Source organism: Sciurus vulgaris, assembly GCF_902686455.1.
Source record: "Sciurus vulgaris genome assembly, chromosome: 1".
Lineage (NCBI taxonomy): Eukaryota > Metazoa > Chordata > Mammalia > Rodentia > Sciuridae > Sciurus > Sciurus vulgaris.
The window spans coordinates 56,810,205-56,831,795 of record NC_136461.1 but is presented as its reverse complement, the minus strand read 5'-3'; the positions used below and the strand labels follow the sequence as shown (position 1 = coordinate 56,831,795).

General features: G+C 34.1%; 1 protein-coding gene across 3 annotated transcripts; it reads left to right on the top strand.

Annotated features, from left to right (window-relative positions):
• Window positions 1–2,540: 2,540 nt before the first annotated feature.
• Window positions 2,541–21,042, top strand: DEPDC1 (DEP domain containing 1). 3 transcript variants are annotated; one of them, XM_079126532.1, is made up of 12 exons: window positions 2,541–2,688; window positions 5,027–5,292; window positions 7,916–8,072; window positions 8,966–9,084; window positions 9,478–9,608; window positions 10,440–10,487; window positions 13,082–13,222; window positions 14,896–15,747; window positions 16,179–16,351; window positions 18,717–18,893; window positions 19,767–19,952; window positions 20,658–21,042. In XM_079126532.1, the coding sequence occupies exons 1-12, from the start codon at window positions 2,641–2,643 to the stop codon at window positions 20,796–20,798; spliced, it is 2,439 nt and encodes an 812-aa protein (XP_078982658.1). In that variant the 5' UTR covers window positions 2,541–2,640; the 3' UTR covers window positions 20,799–21,042. The 3 variants fall into 3 exon arrangements, with proteins under 3 accessions (XP_078982658.1, XP_078982660.1, XP_078982659.1); XM_079126534.1 differs by lacking the exon at window positions 14,896–15,747; XM_079126533.1 differs by lacking the exon at window positions 20,658–21,042 and having other exon boundaries at window positions 18,717–18,897; window positions 19,767–19,860.
• The last annotated feature ends 549 nt before the right edge of the window (window positions 21,043–21,591 follow it).

The following is a 21,591-nucleotide window of genomic DNA, read 5'->3' as shown; positions in this document are numbered from 1 at the left end:
ATTTTGTTACTAATGCTAAATTTTAAAAAAAAAATATTTTAAGAATACTGTTATGGTTTGGATGTGAGATGTCCCCCAAAAGCTCACATGTGAGACAATGCAGGAGGGTTCAGAGGAGAAATGATTGGGTTTTAAAAGTCTTAACCATATGAGTGAATTAAACCCTAAGGGGATTAATTGAAGTGGTAGGGTGTGACTGGAGGAGGTGGGAATTGAGGTGTAGCTATGGGGTATATATTTTGTATCTGAAGAGTGGAGTCTGTTTCTGCTTCCTGATCATGGTGATGTGAGCTGCTTACCGCCACCACCCTCTCCTGTCATGATGTTCAGTCCCACCTGGAGCTCTGAGGAATGGAGCCAGCCTTCTATGGACTAAGAACTCTGAAACCATGAGCCCTCAAATAAAACTTTTCTTCCTCTACAGTTGTGCTGGTGGGGTCATTTAGTCACAGCAGTCAAAAAGCTGACTAAAACAAATACCTGATTTTTAAAAAGCAATCCATACAATGAAAGAAACAATGGTTCAAAGAGGGTCATCTATGAACATTTTTCAGTAAGTTACTATAAAACATAAGGGAAAAGTAATTAAACTGTAATTCACAATTCAGATTCTCAAGTCAAAATCAAGAGTAGGTTATATAGAAATAGATAATAATCACAGAATAGAAAAGCTTTCTTGTAGATGAAAAAGAGACTGTGTGCAAAAGGAAACTGAATCAATGAATTAGAAGTTCAGCTAGAAGAATTCTCTCAGAACCAAGGGAAAAAATAATAAAATGAAAATTATAGAAGGAAGGTCATCAAAAAAAAAAAAATAAGATAGATCTAAGAGATCAAATAACCAATAATAGTTTCAGAAGCAAGGAAGAAAACAGTCTGGAGCAACTCAAAAGAAAAATTAAGACATTTTCTCAGAACAGACTAATAATAGATTCATGAAATAAGACTCATAACTAGACATAGCATGGTAGAATGGCTGAATCTCAAAAATAAATAAAACTTACAAACATACAGGAAGATATTACAAAAAGTTTCCTAGTAAGGAAAGCTCACTGAATTTTACTACCCATAAACTTTTGTTTTAGCGATAAGGAAAAAAATCGTCCATTTGCCAAATATTTATTAAATTCCTACTACGTGATGTTTAGGGGCTGGAGCTATAGCAGTGAACATCCTGGGTACAGTGTGCCATGGACCATATACTCTAATGAGAATTAATGAAACTCCGTGGGGATGATAGAGAAAGTCCACTAGAACAACTTATGTCTAGGTGGAAAAATGTTATGCCTCATCATACCTAGGAAAGGATACATTCATTTTCTTTTGTGATAACTTAGTATTAAGTTCAACTATAAGAGCAAATTAACAAGGACATATTTCTTCCTATATAAGTTCATAGCTAGGCAATTTATGGCCTTTTTAGCTATAATGGACAGACTCCTCCATCCTTGAGAATGTACCTTACACACATCCTGCCATACACCACACCACCAACAACATATTCCCGTACCAGTTCTTTTACTAAATCCTGTCCTTTCAAATTGCTATTTGATTTCCAAATCATTCTACTGCTGCTTCAAATCACCCAAGCAACCTCCTGTACAGTTGTACTAAGGGATTCCTCGCATCACTGGTAACAAAGCGTTTATTAAATACTTTAAGTCTGTGTTCTGCCAAAGGGACCTGAATCTTGGGGCAAGTCTATTCGACGCTAGGAACCTCCCTTCATTTTTTTTTTTTTAATCATTTGATAAATGATGTTTGTTGCAGATTGATTTTTTTAATATCCCAGTGATGTTTTAAGTGTGTTTATACATAAACAGGATTCTTACTAAGATGCGGAGATTTTCCTAAGGAAAGCAATTTGGTATGTTTTACACTTTCCCTCAAACTTACATTGTATGTACTTAATGAAAATCTGCTCGTGTTCCATTTCACTAGCCTTTAAGAGGAAGAAGCGACTGAATGTACATTTTTTTCATTGAAAAGAACCCAATCAAGGCCTCTGCTAGGACGTTCAAGGGAGAGAACCCCGCAACACACATCCATAACGCCTCTCAAGGCAATGTTAGGAGAAAGGTACACCTGGTGACGCTGAGCTTTGTGTGCTAATACTGCTGAAGATCCTGTACGACCAGACAAAAAGACTTGGAGTTTTGTTGTTGTTGTTACTGTTGGTTGTTTTGGTGTTTTGTTTTGGTTTTACTTTTTCAAATTTCAAATTCCCGCAAGCCAGAGGCTGGCCCAAACGATCCTGTTTGGGACTCAACCGCCTCGCCCCTTGAGAGCATGGAAACATAATTTCACCTTGCTAGCGACCGCAAGAGGGAGAAGCTGCGCCTGGAAAAGCGGGTAGAGGTCCTGAGCGGGCAGCCCAGCAGGTCCTCGTACCAGGCTCTCCAGCCCCGGCCCACAGCTCTCACCACCTTTGCGCAGCAGGTCCAATGCGCCTCCTCCCGCCCACTGCGCCCCCCGTCGCGGCGACGTCACGTGACTCGGAGCGCGGCCAATCAGCGCAGCCCTCCGAGGTATTCAAATCAACCGCGGGGCCGACAGTTGTGTCCGGACAGCAGCCGCCGCCGGGGCAGCGCCGATTGAGTGTCGCCTTCCCTCTCCATGGACGCCGGCCAGCGTTGACCTATGGAGGGTCGGGGTGTGCCTCCCGGGCCTTATCGGGCTACCAAGCTGGTAAGAGGACGCGGAATGACGAGCCTGGTCCGCGGGCCGGCGGCAGCCACCACTCGGGCAGAGGGAGGGGAGCCCGGGCACCTCCATTCGGTGGAAGGAGGGTGAGGGGAATTGTCCAGGCTCGACTCTTCCCCTCCTTTGCGGGTCTGGGCCTCTGCGCCCAGCTGCCTGGGGCCTGAGGGCCTCGGGGAAGCGCCCGGGAAAAACCGCATCGTACTCGCTTTGGTTAGACGACCCCGCGCCTGACGGTGTCTGGACCGCGGGAACGTGATGGAATACACCGATTTGAGTCGCTTCCCACCCGCACTTTACGAACCATGCCCAGAATTAGAGTCCAGATTGAGCTCCAGAGTTTGGCAGGGTCAGATTGAACGCAAGCCCCAGTGTGAGTCCTTTCTTGGGCATGAAGAATTTGAGGCAGAAAGTACAGGCCGAACAGCTGTAGGAGAGAGCCTCCTACTAAAGCCGGAGTAGTTTTAAGTACCCATCAGCAACCCCTGTGGGTGGTCACTGGATCTGTGTGTACAGTTTACATTGCCTTTAGAGCTTCGGCCCTCCTGCATACTCAGCTACTGGTTCTGTGGTTAGGAGATTCACTTAACATCTGCGAGCCTCATTTTCACATTGGTAAAATAGGCAGGAAACACGTGCCCACCTTAAGGGATTTCTTGAGAGGCCCTGTATATGAAAGTGTGTTGTGATGTATACAATAATAAGCAAATTATCCTCTCAGGAATGCCCCTCAGGAGTGGGCATGTATTCTTAGGCTTACTTAACAATGTGGAAAATGAGGCTTACAGAAGTTAAATGGCTATCCCAAAAGTCACATAAACAGTAAATAGAAGAGTTAGAAGAATGCAGATCTTCCAGATATGGTGATCTTGACATGAATTCTGTTGCTCAATAAATAATTAATTGTATATCAATATAAAGAATGGAATTTAGGAGTGGAAAGAACCTTAATCAGGTAATACTATCACATTATTAAAAATTCATTAAATTAGATGAAAGTAGGACACCATAATAAAATAATGAAAACTTAACATTTACTCCACACTAACTAGTATACACTCATTAGGTAGGTGCTAATGTCCCTACCTTATGACTAAGAAGATAAGCACAGAGAATAAAATAAGACCCAAAAATTCATACGCAATAAATAGAACTACAATTGGAAAACATACCCTAGTGGTGTGACTCCAGAGCTCACCTATAAACCACTACACTATACTGTTTTACAGGACAGCCATTTTGTAATCTCCTTGAGGCTAGAGACTCCTTTCTGTCATTTTTACTACTATATACCCAGCCAGTACATAATGGGCTGCTTGATATTAAAATGAAATGGGGAGGTGTGGAAAGAAAACAGTTAACATGTTCAGGCCTTAAGATTCTATATTGTGATACCTGGCCCACATAGATTAGACAAGTGATAACCTAGCTAATAGTCACATACATAGAGTTACAGATTAGATTTCTTGACCTCCAATATAGGACTTTTTCAATTTAAAAATGATGTGTTCATTCTATACTACCAACACCTTCATGCTCTAGTATTAGAGCTTTCACAAATATAAAAATTTGGCTGATGTGAGGACAATTTAGAAAATAATTTTTTTTTAATGTAGATGTCACAAGGTTCTTAGATATGCAGTGGATTCACATTTTACTTAATTTACCTCATCTGTTCTATATTCACCAAACAAATCTTCAAATAAAAGATACTATAATAAATACCTAGTAGTAAAGGCATTTTACCAGTATAATAACTGCCTGCCAGAAGTTTTATGTGGCCCGCACAATAATTGAGAATACAGATTCTAGAGTCATTCAAACTTGGATTTGAATGCCTGGTTTATCACTTAGCTGTGTGACCTTGGTCAAATTATTACTCTGTGTGCTTCATATTCCGTATACAAAAAATGAAGTAATAGTACCTATTCATAAAATTGTGAGAATTAAAGTAAAATAATGACTATAAATCTCATATCCTGGCACAGATGCTACCATTGTGTTAGTCTTAGTTGAAGTGAAAAAAAAAGAAGCAGATGCTTTCCCTAGCAAGGACTAAGAGAGAGGTACTCTGGAGTTCTTCCTTTTTCCTAAGTTTCCTAAATAAACTGACTGGCCAATGAATATATTTAGTAAAACTCTATTATATGAAAATATTACTAGAGCACTAGAATTAGTAAAAGGAAAGCATGATATAAAGTTTTTATATAGCACAAATAAGGTGATTTCTTCAAAAAATTTTAGTGTAATCAGATGTGAATTAAAGAAATTTATTTACCTAATATATTCCAAATCAGTAAGAGGTTTAATTTTTTAATTTTTACAGTGGAATGAAGTCACTACATCTTTTCGAGCAGGAATGCCTCTAAGAAAACACAGGCAACACTTTAAAAAATATGGCAATTGTTTCACAGCAGGAGAAGCAGTGGATTGGCTCTGTGACCTATTAAGAAATAATAGTAATTTTGGTCCTGAAGTTACAAGGCAGCAAACTATTCAATTGTTGAGGAAATTTCTGAAGAATCATGTAATTGAAGATATCAAAGGCAGATGGGGATCAGAAAATCTTGATGACAACAATCAGCTATTCAGGTACTTAACAGATACATAACTACAAAGTGAAATTACTATGAAGTTTTATCTCCACTTTTATCATGTTTTTACTGTAGTAGCTTTTTTTCAAGATAAGTAACTTTTTTTTTTTTTTTTTTTTTTTGGGTGGTGCTAGGGATTGAACCCAGGGCCTTGTGCTTGCAAGGCAGGCACTCTACCAACTGAGCTATTTCCCCAGCCCTAACATTTTCTTCAGAAAAGTGTTCTAATTCAATTAAAATCATCTAGAAAGTCTGGTTAAGTTAATGGCTACAAAATTCAAATTTGTTGAGCGTTAGCGTATATAATAATTGGAAAGGGAAACATCACTGCCCGTTATGAAAGTGTTATGACATTTCAAGGACGTATGATACTGACTTTTAGTTTTGTGGATTCTGTAATTATAAGGCAAATTCACAGGTTCTTACCTTCAAATAACATAATTCAATCTAAAAATTCATGTGATTATATAATAGCAAACTATATAACAACCAAAAAAAAACATAGGTTAAAGAGAATATTTATCAAGCAGTTATCATGTATCAGAAACTCTGCTTTGTGATTTACATGTTTTCTAATTTGATCCCTAGAATAGCTGAGCAGAGCATCCCTTTTTACAAATGAGAATGCTGAGACCATGCTTCAGCAAATCTTGTTTCTCATTTCTGAAATGTTCTTCCACCTTGAAGCATTATATACATTTATGAGACTATTAAACTAAACATTTCTTCTCAACTCCTTTATAATCTTTTCTATGAAGGCTTTCTGACCCCCTCCTGCTAACATAATTGTTTTTCCTTTCATTCAGGTAGGGTTGTTAAATATTCGTTCAACTAGGTCTTTGATTTCTAATGTCTATCTTTTTTTTTCCACTATAACATTAACATTTTTCAAATTAAATATCTTAGATATAGGTTCTTTCCTATTGTGTTAATTCATTTTCTATTACTTTCTATACACTTATCTCTCCAATATGAATGCTCTTTTTGTTAGGTTATTCTTTCTTATTTGCATTTCTGCATAGCTACTCAACTACTCTCTGCCTCTCGTCTTTTATGATGGTAACAAAACTCCAAAATATCTAGAAATAAAGTTTCCTAAAAATGTTTGAGACCTTACTGGATGAATTGTTATTAACGGGAATAAATGGACAAAAATACCATATTGTCTTATGTGTATGTCAGTTCTTCCAAATTCATGTGTAAATTTAGTACATTTTCATTCCATATCTCAATATAACTTTTTGTAGAATTTGACAAGAAAATTCTAAAATTCATTTGATAAAGGCCCAAGGCAGTTTTGAAGAACAAAGAAGGGAGTATTAATTGCCTTACTTGATATCTGGGCTTAAATTACCTTAAATGCTGGGAAAACAAACCCACACATAGGCGGGAACTCAGTATAAGTTATGTATGACTTAGACATCTAAACATGAAGAATAAAGCTATTATGAAGGAATTTAAGAAAGTATTTGTATAGCATGGTGGCACATACCTGTAATCCCAGTGACTCAGGAGGCTAAAGCAAGAGGATCACAAGTTCAAAGCCTCAACAACTTAGTCCCTGTCTCAAAATATAAACATGAAAAGGGTTGGGGATGTACCTCAGTTGTAAAGCACCCGTGGGTTCAATCCGCCATACCACTATCCCCCACACCCCACCAAAAAAAGAAAGAATTTCTATGACAGAATAAGAAGGAACTTCTAATGTCACTAAAAAGTTATGCATGGGCTGGTCATGATGGCGCACACCTGTAATCCCAGCAGCTCTGGAGGCTAAGGTAGGAGTTTTGAGAGTTCAGTGCCAGCGTCAGCAAGGTGCTAAGCAACTCAGTGAAATCCTGTCTCTAAATAAAATACAAAACAGGGCTGGGGATGGCTCAGTGGTTGAGTGCCTCTTCCTTGTTCAATCCCCAGCACCCAAAAAAAGGGTTATGTATAAATTTAATGTATAATAAGAGAAACCATGAGTTGAAAAAGACCACATATTGTTCATACATATCTTCTGAAATATGAAAGCATGGACACTAATCGTGATTTATGATTTCCTTTAAACAGGAGAGGAGAAAAAATGGAATGTGCAAAGATTTTCTTTTACTTTAAAAAAAAATGAAATCTTCAGCAAAATGTCAATGATTGCATTACTTGATAGTTACATACATAAATGTCAATTTCTATTATGTTCTGTACTTTATCTTTGAAATATTTTATACAAAAATAAAAGGAGGAAAAAACATAATAACCAAAAGGAGCAAGAAACTAAGTTTGGAAAATTAAGATAAACAGACAGGCAAAAGCCAGAAAATATATACAAACTAAATAACTCATCAAAGGAAATGTAGAAAATCGTTGCATTTTAGAACCATTTTGTGTATAAGAAGTATTTCTCCAACAAATTGTAATAGTAACCCTGAATTTTCCATAAGTAAAATTAAAATATGCAGAATGTACTAAAACAAGAAATTATTAACATTTTTTAAAGTATAATGGGAAAATTAATTCATGTAGAATCTTCATTCCTTGGCGATATAAGTAAATCAAGGTTTTTGTGTGAATTTTAAAATAGGCTATAAAAATTAGTTTCTGATCTTATATTGTTTAATTGCATATTATTTTTAAACCAGATTTCCTGCAACTTCTCCACTTAAAACTCTTCCACGAAGACATCCAGAATTAAGAAAAAACAGCATAGAGAACTTTCCCAAAGATAAAGATAGTGTTTTTAAATTAAGAAACTTATCTCGTAGAACTCCTAAGAAGCATGGATTACATTTCTTCCAGGTAAAAATGCCCCTTTATTAATCACAATTTTTAATATAAATACTATGTGCTTAATAATAAAAATATTAAAAGTAGATGATGCTTTAATATTGAAGCCAATACCAAAATCTAATTGACATTGCATTCTAAAAATATATATGTAAATTTATTTCACATCCATAGAAACAATGACAAAAATGATAGTGAGACATTGAAAATGATACTTAAATAATTTAATAATGTTTTCTTACCTGGTGTGATAGTCAGCCTTCCATCACTGTGCCAAAATTTCTTGAGAGAATCCAAAAGATGAAAGGTTTATTTAGGCTCACAGTATCAGAGGTTTCATTCCATGGTCATTTGACTCTCTTGCTTTGGAGCATGCTGGAAAATAGTTAATCATAGTGGGAGGTGTGTGGCAGAGGAAACTGCTCACCTCATAGCAACTGAGAATTAAGAGAAAGGAAAGGACAGGGTCCCAATATCCTCTTCAAAGACACCCCACAATGACTTAACTTCCTTCCATTAGGCCCCAGCTGCTAAAGTTTCCACCACATCTCAGTAGTAGTGCCATAGGTTAGGGACCAAGTTTTCAACACGTGGACCTTTGAGGGACATTCACAATCAAAACTATAACACCAATATGTCACCACACAACTCCTCAACTAATCTGTCTTGCTCCTAGACTTTTATAATGTGAACAATACTTAGAAATAAGTTGATTCTTTTATGTTAATGGCAACTATAAAATCAAAAACCAAAACCATATGCTACATTATTTATTCAGCACTTACTTTGTAGCTCCATAATAGACATATTAATAAAACTACTAAGTATTAGGAGTGGTACCTGTTTGATATTTCCTTACTTTGAGTATAACAAACAATAGTAATTCTTTTTTTTTTTTATGTCAGGAAAATACAGAGAAAAGGAATCATGAAATGATCAATGAAGATCAAGAAAACTCAGTTGATAAGAGAGAAATAGGCCAGGAAGATATTGAAGAAGTTTGGAGATATATTATTCTGATCTAGTAAGATGAACCTAAGCTAAAATCAAATTCCTGAAACATTCTGATTATTAATTTGACATTTTCTAAGAATCTGTAAATAAGAACAGATTAATTCTCAAAGCTTAGAATTTAACCTATATATGTTTCCTAATAAATAAACATTTGCTGTAGAAATAAATACTTTCGTATAATTTGCTTTTTCATTGAATTTAATTGAAGTCATAGCTATAGTTTAATGTTCCATATTGGAATCTTTGGAATGTTTTGGGGATAAATATATTTAAAATTAGATGCTTTGGGAGTTTGTTTAAGAACTAAACAAAATATTCTGATGACTTTGTTCTCCAGTCATACTCATATTCTCTTTCTCTTCTTTTATGGAGGAAATAAAAAAGGTTTATTCTTTCTTTTCAGTCTGCAAACCATTTTAGGTGTGCCATCCCTAGAAGAACTGATAAATCCAAGCCAAGTAATTCCTCAATATGTAATGTATAACATGACCAATACCAGTAAGCATGGAGTAGTTGTACTACAGGACAAATCAGGTTGGTATTAATAAAAGAAAACGGAATCTTTCCAAACTTAGTAACAAAGGATGCAGCTATAGTGGAGAGCAGAGAGATCCAAACTTAGAAAGTGCAATATTTTCACTGAGGGAACACCAGAGGGTCTATTGTTTTATATTATACTTGCTTTAGTAGTAACAGTGGAAAAATTTTTATAGGATATCATTCATGTTATTGTAAGAAATTGTTTAACTACTAAGGTGTATGATAATTTTAAATAACAGGTTAAGCATTCAAAAGGTAAAAAAATAGTAAAATCTGTTGATTATCTACATTTGTCTTGAAATATACAATTTTCAAGGCATTGGCTAAAGATTTAATGATGGACAAGATAAAAATGGTGGCAGTTGGAAAGATTTTAAGCAAGCCTCATTGTAAAATACCCTAATGTTCAACTATAGTTCATTTCAAGCATAGGTCTCACCAAAGTCAGTAATATTCAAGTAATATAACAACAGACAGAACCAAAATAAGGATGAAGAGAAAATGGTGGTGTATATAAAAATGAATATTAAAAGCTTATGTCTAAATGTACCCCAAAGTAATTCTTGATTTGGGCTTAGCTAATTATTTTATGTATTGTAGATAGAGTCAAACTCAAGAGCTCTATAGCTTTTTCAAACTCTATATTTTAAAGTATTAAGCTCATCCTATGTGTTGTTAAACATATGATATATTTTAATTCTGATAATATACCCGTATATACATGTGTATATCCATGAATAATTATACATAAGTGTGAAGTTCTAAAATATACTATCATAAAAATTGTGTGACTTAATAAACAATGTTTATGTTCTTTGTGTCTAGATGACCTTCCTCACTGGGTATTATCTGCCATGAAGTGCCTAGCAAATTGTAAGTTAAATTATACTTATAAATTATACATATAAATACATGTAAGTCATACATATAAATAAGTATTTAGCAAGAACCAAGGAAATTTTTAAATAACTCATAAAAATCCTAATAAAATTAAAGTGTATTATTTCTCTTGATGTTTAAGTGAAAATCTAGTACAATTGATTACTTATGGAGCCCTTAAGTAATGTTTTCTTTGCAGAAGGTGATTTTATAATGCAAGCCCATCATTTATGGCTCAGTTCACATAAATCAAAATCATAGGCTAGAGGATTTCAAAGGATTTTTTAGGTAAATCTAGACTATAGTAATTACCTCAGTGAGAGGCCAGAGGGTTCAAATGGCCACTTGAAAGTAAAACAGCCTGTAAGGCAGAAAAGATTCAATCAGAAGTAAAGTTTCATAAAGCCTACTTCATTCCCTTTTTCCTTGTACGTGTCTTCAATATTCAGGTGCTTTATAACATGCTACTAGTCCCAAGTACATACTAATAGGACTTTTATGTTTACAAAAAAAAAGATCTGTCACCAGTCCATAATCTTTTATCATTTAAATGATCAAGCTTTTTCATAGTGATCAGTGACAATTGATTTTTATAATTTAAGATCCTAGTTCAAGCCCTAATTAATTTCAAAATAAATTTTGAAAATTTTATAGATATATGCTTCTAAATCATCAAAATTTAACTTTATTTTAATAATTTTAGTTATAAATGTAGTATAGATTCTAGTTCTTATAAACTTAATGAAAATCAGATAGAGTTTTTTTAATGTTCAGGATAAGTATTCCTTTGTTGTCCACTGGGTGTCAATGTGACAAAATAACAGAATAAATAGCAATGTAAATAAGTTACAGAAACATTTTATTTATGAAATTAAGGTAAAGATCCTGTTCATAACCTTAAGACTTAATTCTATTTCAACCTTCCTTACCTAATTCTCTTCTCTCTCATTCTTGGCTCTTGGTTGACAACTCAGATAAGCACATTAATACAGATTTCTCTGACATTCATCTTTAGGGATTTCTTTTCCCTCACTTCCCAATCGAATGTATACCAAAATGATACCTCATATATAACTTATTGAATTTCAATTTAATAGCAATATTATTTAATACCCCAGAGTAATTCTGTGAAATATAAGAATCAATAATCAGTATTCTCAATTTTTTTCCCCAGAGGAGAAAATCAAGACCCTCTGAGTTTTCTGTTAATGTGAAGGATTTAGAGCTCAAACCTAAATTCTCTAAATTCTTTATTATTTCCAGTAAACATATGTTTTCTGCCCTAGAAGACATTCTAATAATAGTGAAGCATATTCAGAATATTTCTTATATCTTCTTTAGAAAAATATCTATTTTGCTCTATATAAGATCTATGTTTGTCTTTAAGCTATTTGTATGTGTGCTTTTTTTCATTGTGTGTACTTATACATATTTAGTTATATAAAAGTTTGGAAACAGATATAAAAGATGATTTGGACTTAGGAAGAGATTTTAACTTGACACATGGCATAGTGAATCTAAAATCTGAATGCATATCACAGTCACTAGGGAGACTACAGAGATTCTGATTGGTTGATTCAGTAGTTCAAGGAATTTTTTTTATATTACTTATAGTGAAGATCCCCAAGTAAGTGTTTGGAAACCACTAAATTAATGAACCAGAAGCAAGCATTTTTAGGTCAGTAAATTCTTAGTTCCACCTCTGTGGATTCTGGTTTGTGTACAGGAGCTTGTATTTTTAATAAGCATATTGCATAATTCTGTTATATGTAATCTATGAACCATATTTTAAATGTTGTTAGACCTAAAAGTCCTGGACCTTGTACATTCAGTAAGTTCTAATTTTAGCTTCACTATCAAGGACTTTTTCATCTGATGCAAATTACTTTGAGCCTCAGTTTTCTTAATTGTAAAGTATGATCCAATCTTATTTCTGAGGAAAACATTAATGAGTTATCATAATTATTTAAAAAGTTGTGTTAATATTAAGAAATCACAGTGTAGATATTATTTAAGTTAATTAAGGGTATGCTTCATGTCATGCGAAATTTATTAATAAAAATGTAAATTTATAAAAGATAAGTTGGAAGAATTCTTTGTATTATCCAGATAGTCTTTGCTTTACAAAATCAATTGCAATAATATTTACTTAAAGCAAACTCCCCTCATGGTTTAAAATATATTAACATTTTTACTTTGTGTATAACTTTTCAGGTATTAAAATAGTATTAAAATAAAACAAACTGCTAGCAATTGACTGCTTACAGTGAATTCTAACTAAAAGATAATAATAAGGCATGAAATGTGCACAGCCCTTTAAATTTTGGATTGTGGCAGAATTTGTTGTTAAACCTAGCTCTCTCCTGGCCTGGGGTTATAGCTTCATGGTAGAGCGTATGATCACTATGTATGATACTCAACAACACATAAAAATAAATAAATCAGATAAAGTTGTGTCCATCTACAACTAAAAAAATATACATTAAAAAAGCTCCCTTGTGCAATACATGTATTACACTTTAATACATAATTTTAAAATTGTATTTAAATTAAAATATATTTTGATTATTTTCCCTTCTACATTTTAGGGCCAAGAAGTAATGATACAAATAACCCAACTTATGTTGGATTTGAGCGAGATGTATTCAGAACAATCGCAGATTATTTTCTGGATCTCCCTGAACCTCTACTTACATTTGAATATTATGAATTATTTGTGAACATTTTGGGTATGTATGAATTTTGCTTATTATTTAAATTTATTAAAGTTTTTAAGTTTCTTAAAATTTAAGAGGTCTAAAAGCAGAGGTAGCCAGGTGTGGTGGCACACCTGTAGTCCCAGTTACTCATTCAGCTGAGGCAGGAGGAATGCTCAAACCCAAGAGCTTGAGGACAGCCTGGTTAATATGGCAAGACCCTGTCTCAAAAAGAAGAAAAAAAGAGAGAGAGAAGAAAAGAAAAACGAGTCTATAGAGGCATAGGTAAATAGGTAAATATGAAAGTAGCAGGCTATAATACTGTGGTTGCTATTTTGTTGTTTTCTAATGATTCCAGTATATTGTTCCAACATCAGTTGTCCTGACATCAGTTTAGTGTCATACAATGCAATGTATTTCTAACACTTTGATCACCAGAGTTAGCCTAAACCCCATAGGTTAAGGGCTCAGTTACACAAGACTGTCCTCAATTCAGATGCCAGCAGCTAGTGAGGTCCCCAGGGTATCTGCTCTTCTGTCCAACCAACTATCAGTTCAGAGGTTCATTCAAATCCCTCTCAGGTTCAATAATTCTCTATAACTCACAGAACTCAGGAAAGTGCTTTACTTATAATTATCAGTTTGTTTTAAAGGATAGAATTCTGGAACAGCTGAAGGGAACAGATGCCAATGGCAAGGTGTGGAGTTGAGGGGTGTCCCAGAGCCTCTGTGCCCTCTCTGGGAAGACTACCTCCCAGTACATCCATGTATTCACAAACCCAGAAGCTCCCTTGGCCTCATTGTTCCAGAGTTTTAATTGCAGTTTTATTTGCTCAGGCATGATTGATTGAATCATGGACTTTTGGTGATTGAACTCAATCTTCAGCCTCCTTCCCTGTAGATGGTGTAGATGGGGTTGAACATTCTGACACTGTTAGCATGGCCAGTCATGAGTTACATTAGCATAAATAGGTTCCTCGTGAATAACAAAAAATCAAAGGTATTAAAAACTCCATGTCAGGAATCAAGAGCAAAGACCATGTCTCTGGCTTCTACATCCATGGATTCAGCCAACCCAAGATTGGACATATTGAGAAAAATAAAAATTAAAAAATTGCAGCTGTACCGATTATGTACAGTCTTCTTTTCCTTGTCATTATTCTTAAATAATAGAGCATAACAACTCTTTTCATAGTATTCATTTTGCATTATATATTATAAGAAATATATATTTAAAAGGTATGGGAGCATATGCTGGGTTATATGCAAATATTACACTGTTTTACATAAGGGGCTTAAATCAGTAGATTTTGGTGTCCATGGGCAATCTGGGAATGAGTTCCTCAAGGATACCAACAGATGACTCTAAATGTTCTATTATACCATGGTTGTCTTACATTTAAGAGGTTTCTGCTATTTACAGGATGAGAGCAGATATTTTTAAATGAATTCTGACTCAATCCATTTAATTAGGATGTTATTTATATCACAGAAAAATGGGAAACCTCTAGTCAATCTTGCACGTTTATAACTGAATGTTGCATGTGTCCTATTTAAGTGCCTTCCACATTAAGCAGCTGCTATTTGTACTATACTAACAATGTGTATCACAGTGATGCTTTGTTTTTTAACTTTACTATTGTTTTTGTTTTATTTTTGTTCACTGTCATACAGTTGCATCTTAATTTTTGTTTCATTCCTGGTAGTTGTTTGTGGCTACGTCACAGTTTCAGATAGACCCAGTGGGATACATAAAATCCAAGATGATCCACAGACTTCAAAAATCCTTCACTTAAATAATCTGAATTCCTTCAAATCAACTGAGTGTCTTCTTCTTAGTCTGCTTCACAAAGACAAAAACAAAGAAGAATCAGATTCTACTGAGAAACTACAGATAAGTGATCAAGGATTTCAAGAAAGATGTGCTAAGAAAATACAACTAGTTAATTTAAGAAACAGAAGAGCCAGTGCCAATGACATAATGGGAGGAAGCTGTCATAATTTAATAGGCTTAAGTAGTATGCATGCTCTGGCCTCTAACATCAAACCAAGGTGCTCTTCTTTGGAGGGAATTATAGATATGCCTGAGAATTCAAGTAAAAAGGTGTCGAGTACCTTCCATCAATCTGTTCAGAACATGGAAGGACAAAATAATAAACAAGTTTTAGAGTCAGAGCCCAACCAGGAATTCTTATTGAATCTTCATTCAGAGGAAAGTGTTCAAAAGCCACTCTGTGCTGGGTTTAAGAGAACCTCTACATTGACTGTTCAAGACCAAGAAGAATTATCTAATGGGAAATGCAAGTCAAAACAACTTTGTAGATCTCAGAGTTTACTTTTAAGAAGCAGTACTAGACGGAGTAGTTATATCAATACACCAGTGGCTGAAATTATCATGAAACCAAATCTTGGAAAAGGCAGCACAAGTATGCAAACAGCTATGAACAGTGAACTCGGAGAGTCTAGTACCACAATCAATAAAAGACTTTGCAAAAGTACAATAGAACTTGCAGAAAATCCTTTACTTCCAGCTTCTTCTATGTTGACTGGCACGCAAAGTAAGGTTGTTGCTTCCAGTGCATGCAAAATTAACTTTTTATGTTTACTAACTCTATTTTGCTTATATCGCTCTTTTTCTCTGAAATTGCTTGTTTTTTCTCTCCAAAAGATATTCCTGTAAAGGACTTTTGTCATGACATAACCAAGATTTATTCAACCTCTTAAAGCACTTCCTTTTTCTTCAATTTTGCTTATTCTTTGTCACTTTATTTTTAATAAGTGAAGAATTTTAATACTTAGAAATACATAATGAAGAAAATATTGAGACTTGTTATGTTCTTGAGGAGTATGGAAATTTCTCCATAATTAAAAGAAATGAAATGTTAAGATATTATTTTAACCTCTTTTTATAACTGTATTTACTGGTAGTATGAAAGCAACTAGTATCATTGATGAATTTTTTTGGGGTGGGGGTCACTTTGCCTTCTAGGTTTGCTGCAACCTCATTTAGAGAGAGTTGCCATCAATGCACTGCAGTTATGTTGTTTGTTACTTCCCCCACCAAATCGTAGACGGCTTCAACTCTTAATGCGCATGATTTCTCGAATGAGTCAAAATGTTGATATGCCCAAACTCCATGATGTAATGGGTACAAGATCACTGGTAAGTTTATTTCTTATGGAAATAATAAGCTCTGATTCATAATTTGGTTTGTGAAAAACCAAATGAAAAAAGAAAACCTATCTTAAAGTACCCCTCAAGTGAGTCCTGATTTCGAAGTCCTAGATTTTTGAGTTAGAAAGACTTAGAAATCTATAACTTTTTCTAGTAGCAAATACTTTTGCACTAATCTTTTGTGCCCAGTCTGTTATACTTTTGTATCCGGGTATTAATCTTGACAGAGGACTTAGCTTTCTCATGCATCCTGTGTACCTTCCTAGTGATCCATATACAGTCATATCACATTATGCTAGCGTGTGCCATTTCTGTTTGGTGGTGAAGGAAGAGAAAGCTATCATAGTGTTTGACCGTTAAGGATACTAGAGCTTTGTGAAAGTGGAGAACTAAAGGGAAATAAATCCATATATTGTAAGTGTTTCAGAGTATGGTGGTAGGAAAGGTGTATTTGATGAATTATGGTAGTAGGTCATCATGATGGAAAAAGTTAGGAAACATTATTACCAAGCTGTCTCAGATTTCTTAGAAAATGTAGATTGAAGCATTGATGTACAGATTATTGGTTGAAAATGATTCCTTCAAATGATCTGACTCCTTTGAGAACTGCCACTTTCTTTTTTTTTCTTTTTATTTATCTTTTAATTTTTTACAGACTGCATTTTGATTCATTGTACACAAATGGGGTGCCTCATTTCATTTCTATGGTTATACATGATGTAGAGTCATACCATTTATGTAATCGTACATGTACATAGGGTAGAGATGTCTGTCTCATTCCACCATTTTTCATACCCCGCTCCCTCTCATTTCCTTCTACATAATCCAGAGTTCCTCCATTCTTCTCTCACTCCCCGCACCCCCCACCCCCTTTATTTATCATCATCCACTTATCAGGGAAAACATTTGGCTTTTGGTTTTTTGGGCTTGGCTTATTTCACTCAGCATGATATTCTCCAATTCCATCCATTTATTTGCAAATGCCATAATATTATTATTCTTTATGGCTGAATAGTATTCCATTGTGTATATATACCACAGTTTCTTTATCCATTTATCTGTTGAAGGATATCTAAGTTGGTTCTACAATAGGCTGGAGCTTTAATTTACCAAAGGTTCTCACAGTAAGAAATCTTTAATTATGCTGTTCTTCCATTCATTATAATACCAGTTTTTTTAATATAGTGACAGACTTAAAATAAAGAAGAACTATTCTTGAGTAATTATGGCATTTTTTTTCATTTTGTGATTTTTTATTTTTACAGATTGCATTTTGATTCATTGTACACAAATGGGATACAACTTGGTTTCTATGGTTGTACACAATGTAGATTCACACCATTCATGTAATCCTGCATGTACATAGGGTAATGATGTCTGTAATTATGTCATTATTAAGAATAATGTTTTTTATTACAGACTGCATTTTGACTCATCGTATAAATTTTTATAAGATGTTTCGAGAAACATAAGTAGAAAAGAGATAATTTTGGTTTTATACTTTGTGGTTTAAAATTATAAGACATTCAAGTAAAATTTATCCAGTAAAATACTGGAAATGTGAGCTGGGTGAACAAAAAGGCAGGTCAGAGAAAGTTTTTATTGAGACATCCACATAGAGATGGTAGCTGAAGATAATAAGAGCAAATGAGTTCTAGAGGATGAACAATATGGAAAAGAGCAAAAAGCTAAGGACTGAGCCTTGGAACTAGAAAGAAAAACCATTCTAATTATTATAGAATGAGGTGTGTGTGTGTGTGTAGATTTTATGGATATAACAGTGATGAATTTTGAAACAAAATTTATCTCAGGATATAAGGATTCCTATGATGGAACTAAAAAATGTGTGTATTAAGTTGCTGTTTAAAGACTGATAGAATAAGCTTTTAAAACTATTTTCCAGAGTTTTAAAAGATATAATGCCAAGTTTGCAACCTGTGCTGAATCTATATTCTGTGTGAGTGATATATTCTCCTGGTTATATTTTTGTGAAATTAACTTAATGTGGTAAGTCCCTGTTCTCTAACAATCTTTTAACCAACATATCCATGTGGTATTAATAGAACCTGCCATATTTACTGATATAATTGTGACAAAACTAAAGATAAATCTAAGCCTTATATAATCCTTTGAAATTATGTTAAGGAAATACTTCACAAGGACTTTAAAAAGGACTTAAAGCATAGTAGAATGTTTACCTTTCTAACTGTAATAAATTATTGTCTTCATTTTTAAAGTGAAGTCTGCTTCTCACTTTATCTCATTACTTCACATAGTGCTGCCTGGAAATTACTGATATTCTAATTTATATGAAATCTTAAATTTTTAAATTCAAATTTTTTACTCTTTCTAGATGATACATACTTTTTCTCGGTGTGTGCTGTGCTGTGCTGAAGAAGTGGATCTTGATGAGCTTCTTGCTACAAGATTAGTTTCTTTCTTAATGGATCATCATCAGGAAATTCTTCAAGTACCCTCTTACTTACAGACTGCAGTAGAGAAACATCTTGACTACTTAAAAAAGGGCCACGTAGGTATATTTGAGTCTTAAAAGTCTGTGCATTAGTCATTGCACATGGCACACTTATCTCAAACTAGCCCCATCAAAAAGGGAGATTTTATTAGCACATATAAATAACCTCTAAAAGTCAGCAGTGTAGACATAGAACTAGGAACCTGTGCACATCTTACCACCTCATATTTATACTTCAGTCCTATTTTTAACAAATGGCTCCATCACATGATGGGGAACATGGCTGATGAAAGTGCATGCATCATACCCTTATGTTTGGAATGCAAAGAAAAAGAGCCATCCCTCCAGCCCCAATTTGAAAAGTTCTGGGTTTGGACTCTCAGTTGGCCCAATCTAGGTTAAATGTGCATTCTTTAGGTAATTGAGTATGAGAGTGATGGAAAGAGGGTCATATTCTGATTGGTTCTACAAAATTAGAATTCGTTTCAAAACAGGTGAAGATAGAGGGAAAAGCACAGTAGGGAATTATTAAAAGAAAGAGAAAAAGAATACCAAGCTGCCAGAAACAACAGATAACTGCTATATTCAGCTTAGGCTGACCAGCACATACATTATGCTTTTTCTCATTCTGTTATTTCCTGACTTATAATTACAGCCATTCTTGTCTACTATCTAAAGAACAGTAGACAGATACTTTATTAATAAGTCATAATATTGATGTTTTATGCTGAGTTTTAAAACTAGTAGACTGTAGAACTAGACTTTTGATCTTACTGACATCACTACTGCATAATACAGTTTTCTTAATGCATTGAATGTTTGATTAGTAGCAAAATATTCTCTACTAGATCTCACCAAAAGAATGCTTTATGAAATAAGGACATGACCAGAATTAATAGTTTTTTTACTATCTCATATTGTTCACTACAGATTAAAAATCCTGGAGATGGACTATTTGCTCCTTTGCCAACTTATTCTTATTGTAAACAGATTAGTGCACAGGAATTTGATGAACAAAAGATTTCTACCTCTCAAGCAGCAATTGCAGAACTTTTAGAGAATATTATTAAAAATAAGAGTTTACCTCTAAAAGAGAAAAGAAGAAAACTAAAGCAGGTAAGAGAATGAACAAGTCCTCAATTATAATATGCTGTAAGTAGTTGCCTTTTAGTAACGTTTCAAATCTAATTTCTTATTTTAATCATTTGTAACTTAAATATATGGGCTATATATTATGGTATATTATATGTAGGCATTAAACTACTTCTAAAATATATCCTGAATTTTTAAATAATAGCAAAAATAATAATTCAGTCCTTTGTTTCTGGTGGTTTGTAGAATTATAGCTTATTAATTATAGCTTAAAATTGGCCTGGGAAAACAATTATAAAATCTGGACTTTAATACATAACTTGATTAACTCATCACTACCATTTGCTTGAAGGCAAACTCCAATTGCCCCATGATTCTAGTCATAATTCTAAGAATAATTCTAAGTCAGAAACACACAAAGAAACATGACCTGTACCCTGAGATCTTCATGGGCTTTACAATGGAAGAGATCTGGAAATTAAGGGGAGAATTAGCAATAGAAAAGAATCCTAGAATGTCAGTGCTAGCAGGGAGCTAAGAGATCTTTTAGTGTGCCTTCCACATACATGAAATGAAAGGGAGAAAGAATTAAAGATAAAATGAAAGAATATTTGTCTCTGTAATCCATCTTTGAAAAATGTGCTGAATTCTCATCATAAAATGTTGAGCACTGGCATCAACTAGGGAAATAATGTTAAATGCCTTCTAATTCCTCACCTCATTTTTAAGTTTCAGAAGGAATATCCCTTGATATATCAGAAGAGATTTCCAACCACAGAGAGTGAAGCAGCACTTTTTGGTGACAAACCTGCCATCAAGCAACCAATGTTGATTTTAAGAAAACCAAAGTTTCGTAGCCTAAGATACTAACCAAATTAAAAATTATCTAATACTTGAGGAACTTTGATAAATGAAGCCATATCTGCAAATTAGCTACTAAAAAGAATTTCTGTTATTAATCAGGTTTCTCTAAGTAAACACATTATGTGAGGATGTGTCAAAATAGTTATCAATGTGAGACTGTGAAGGAGCTACTAAATCTCAACTGAGAAAACATAACAAAAGGCAATACCAAATATTTTAACGAGAAACAGTTTGTTTTGTAATACTACTATCTGGAAAACCTGTCATGGTTGTAACTAAAATTTTATTTACTTGAATTTTGAAAAACTGAGCTGTGTTTGGTTCATCAAGATTATATCTGTTTTTTAAAAGAAAACTTATCTACACATGCATTTATAGATATTTGCTGAAGAACTGTTATTTAGGATTACTTCTTCGTTTCTAAGTATAAGAATGTGAAGAATATTTAAAAGTTCAGTGAATTTTCAACTGCTAAATATTGCACTCTTTTGTATATTCTTTTTCTACTTTTGATCTATTTATATATATGTATGTTGTTAAAATATGTTTATGTAAGATTTTCTTTCACCTTAAAACATCCCCATTTCTTTATTCATTCTTTCTGTTTCCATAAATATCTTTTGAATTCTTACACTCACAATCTACCAGAAGAAGGAGATGCCTAAGAAGTATAGGGCAATCATGTGTTCATTCAGAAGATAGTATTTAGCAACTACTATGTGCCTTTCATTGTTCCCTGTATGTGGAGACAATGATGAATAAATCAAAATCTATTCCCTTTAAGTATTTATTTTTTTAA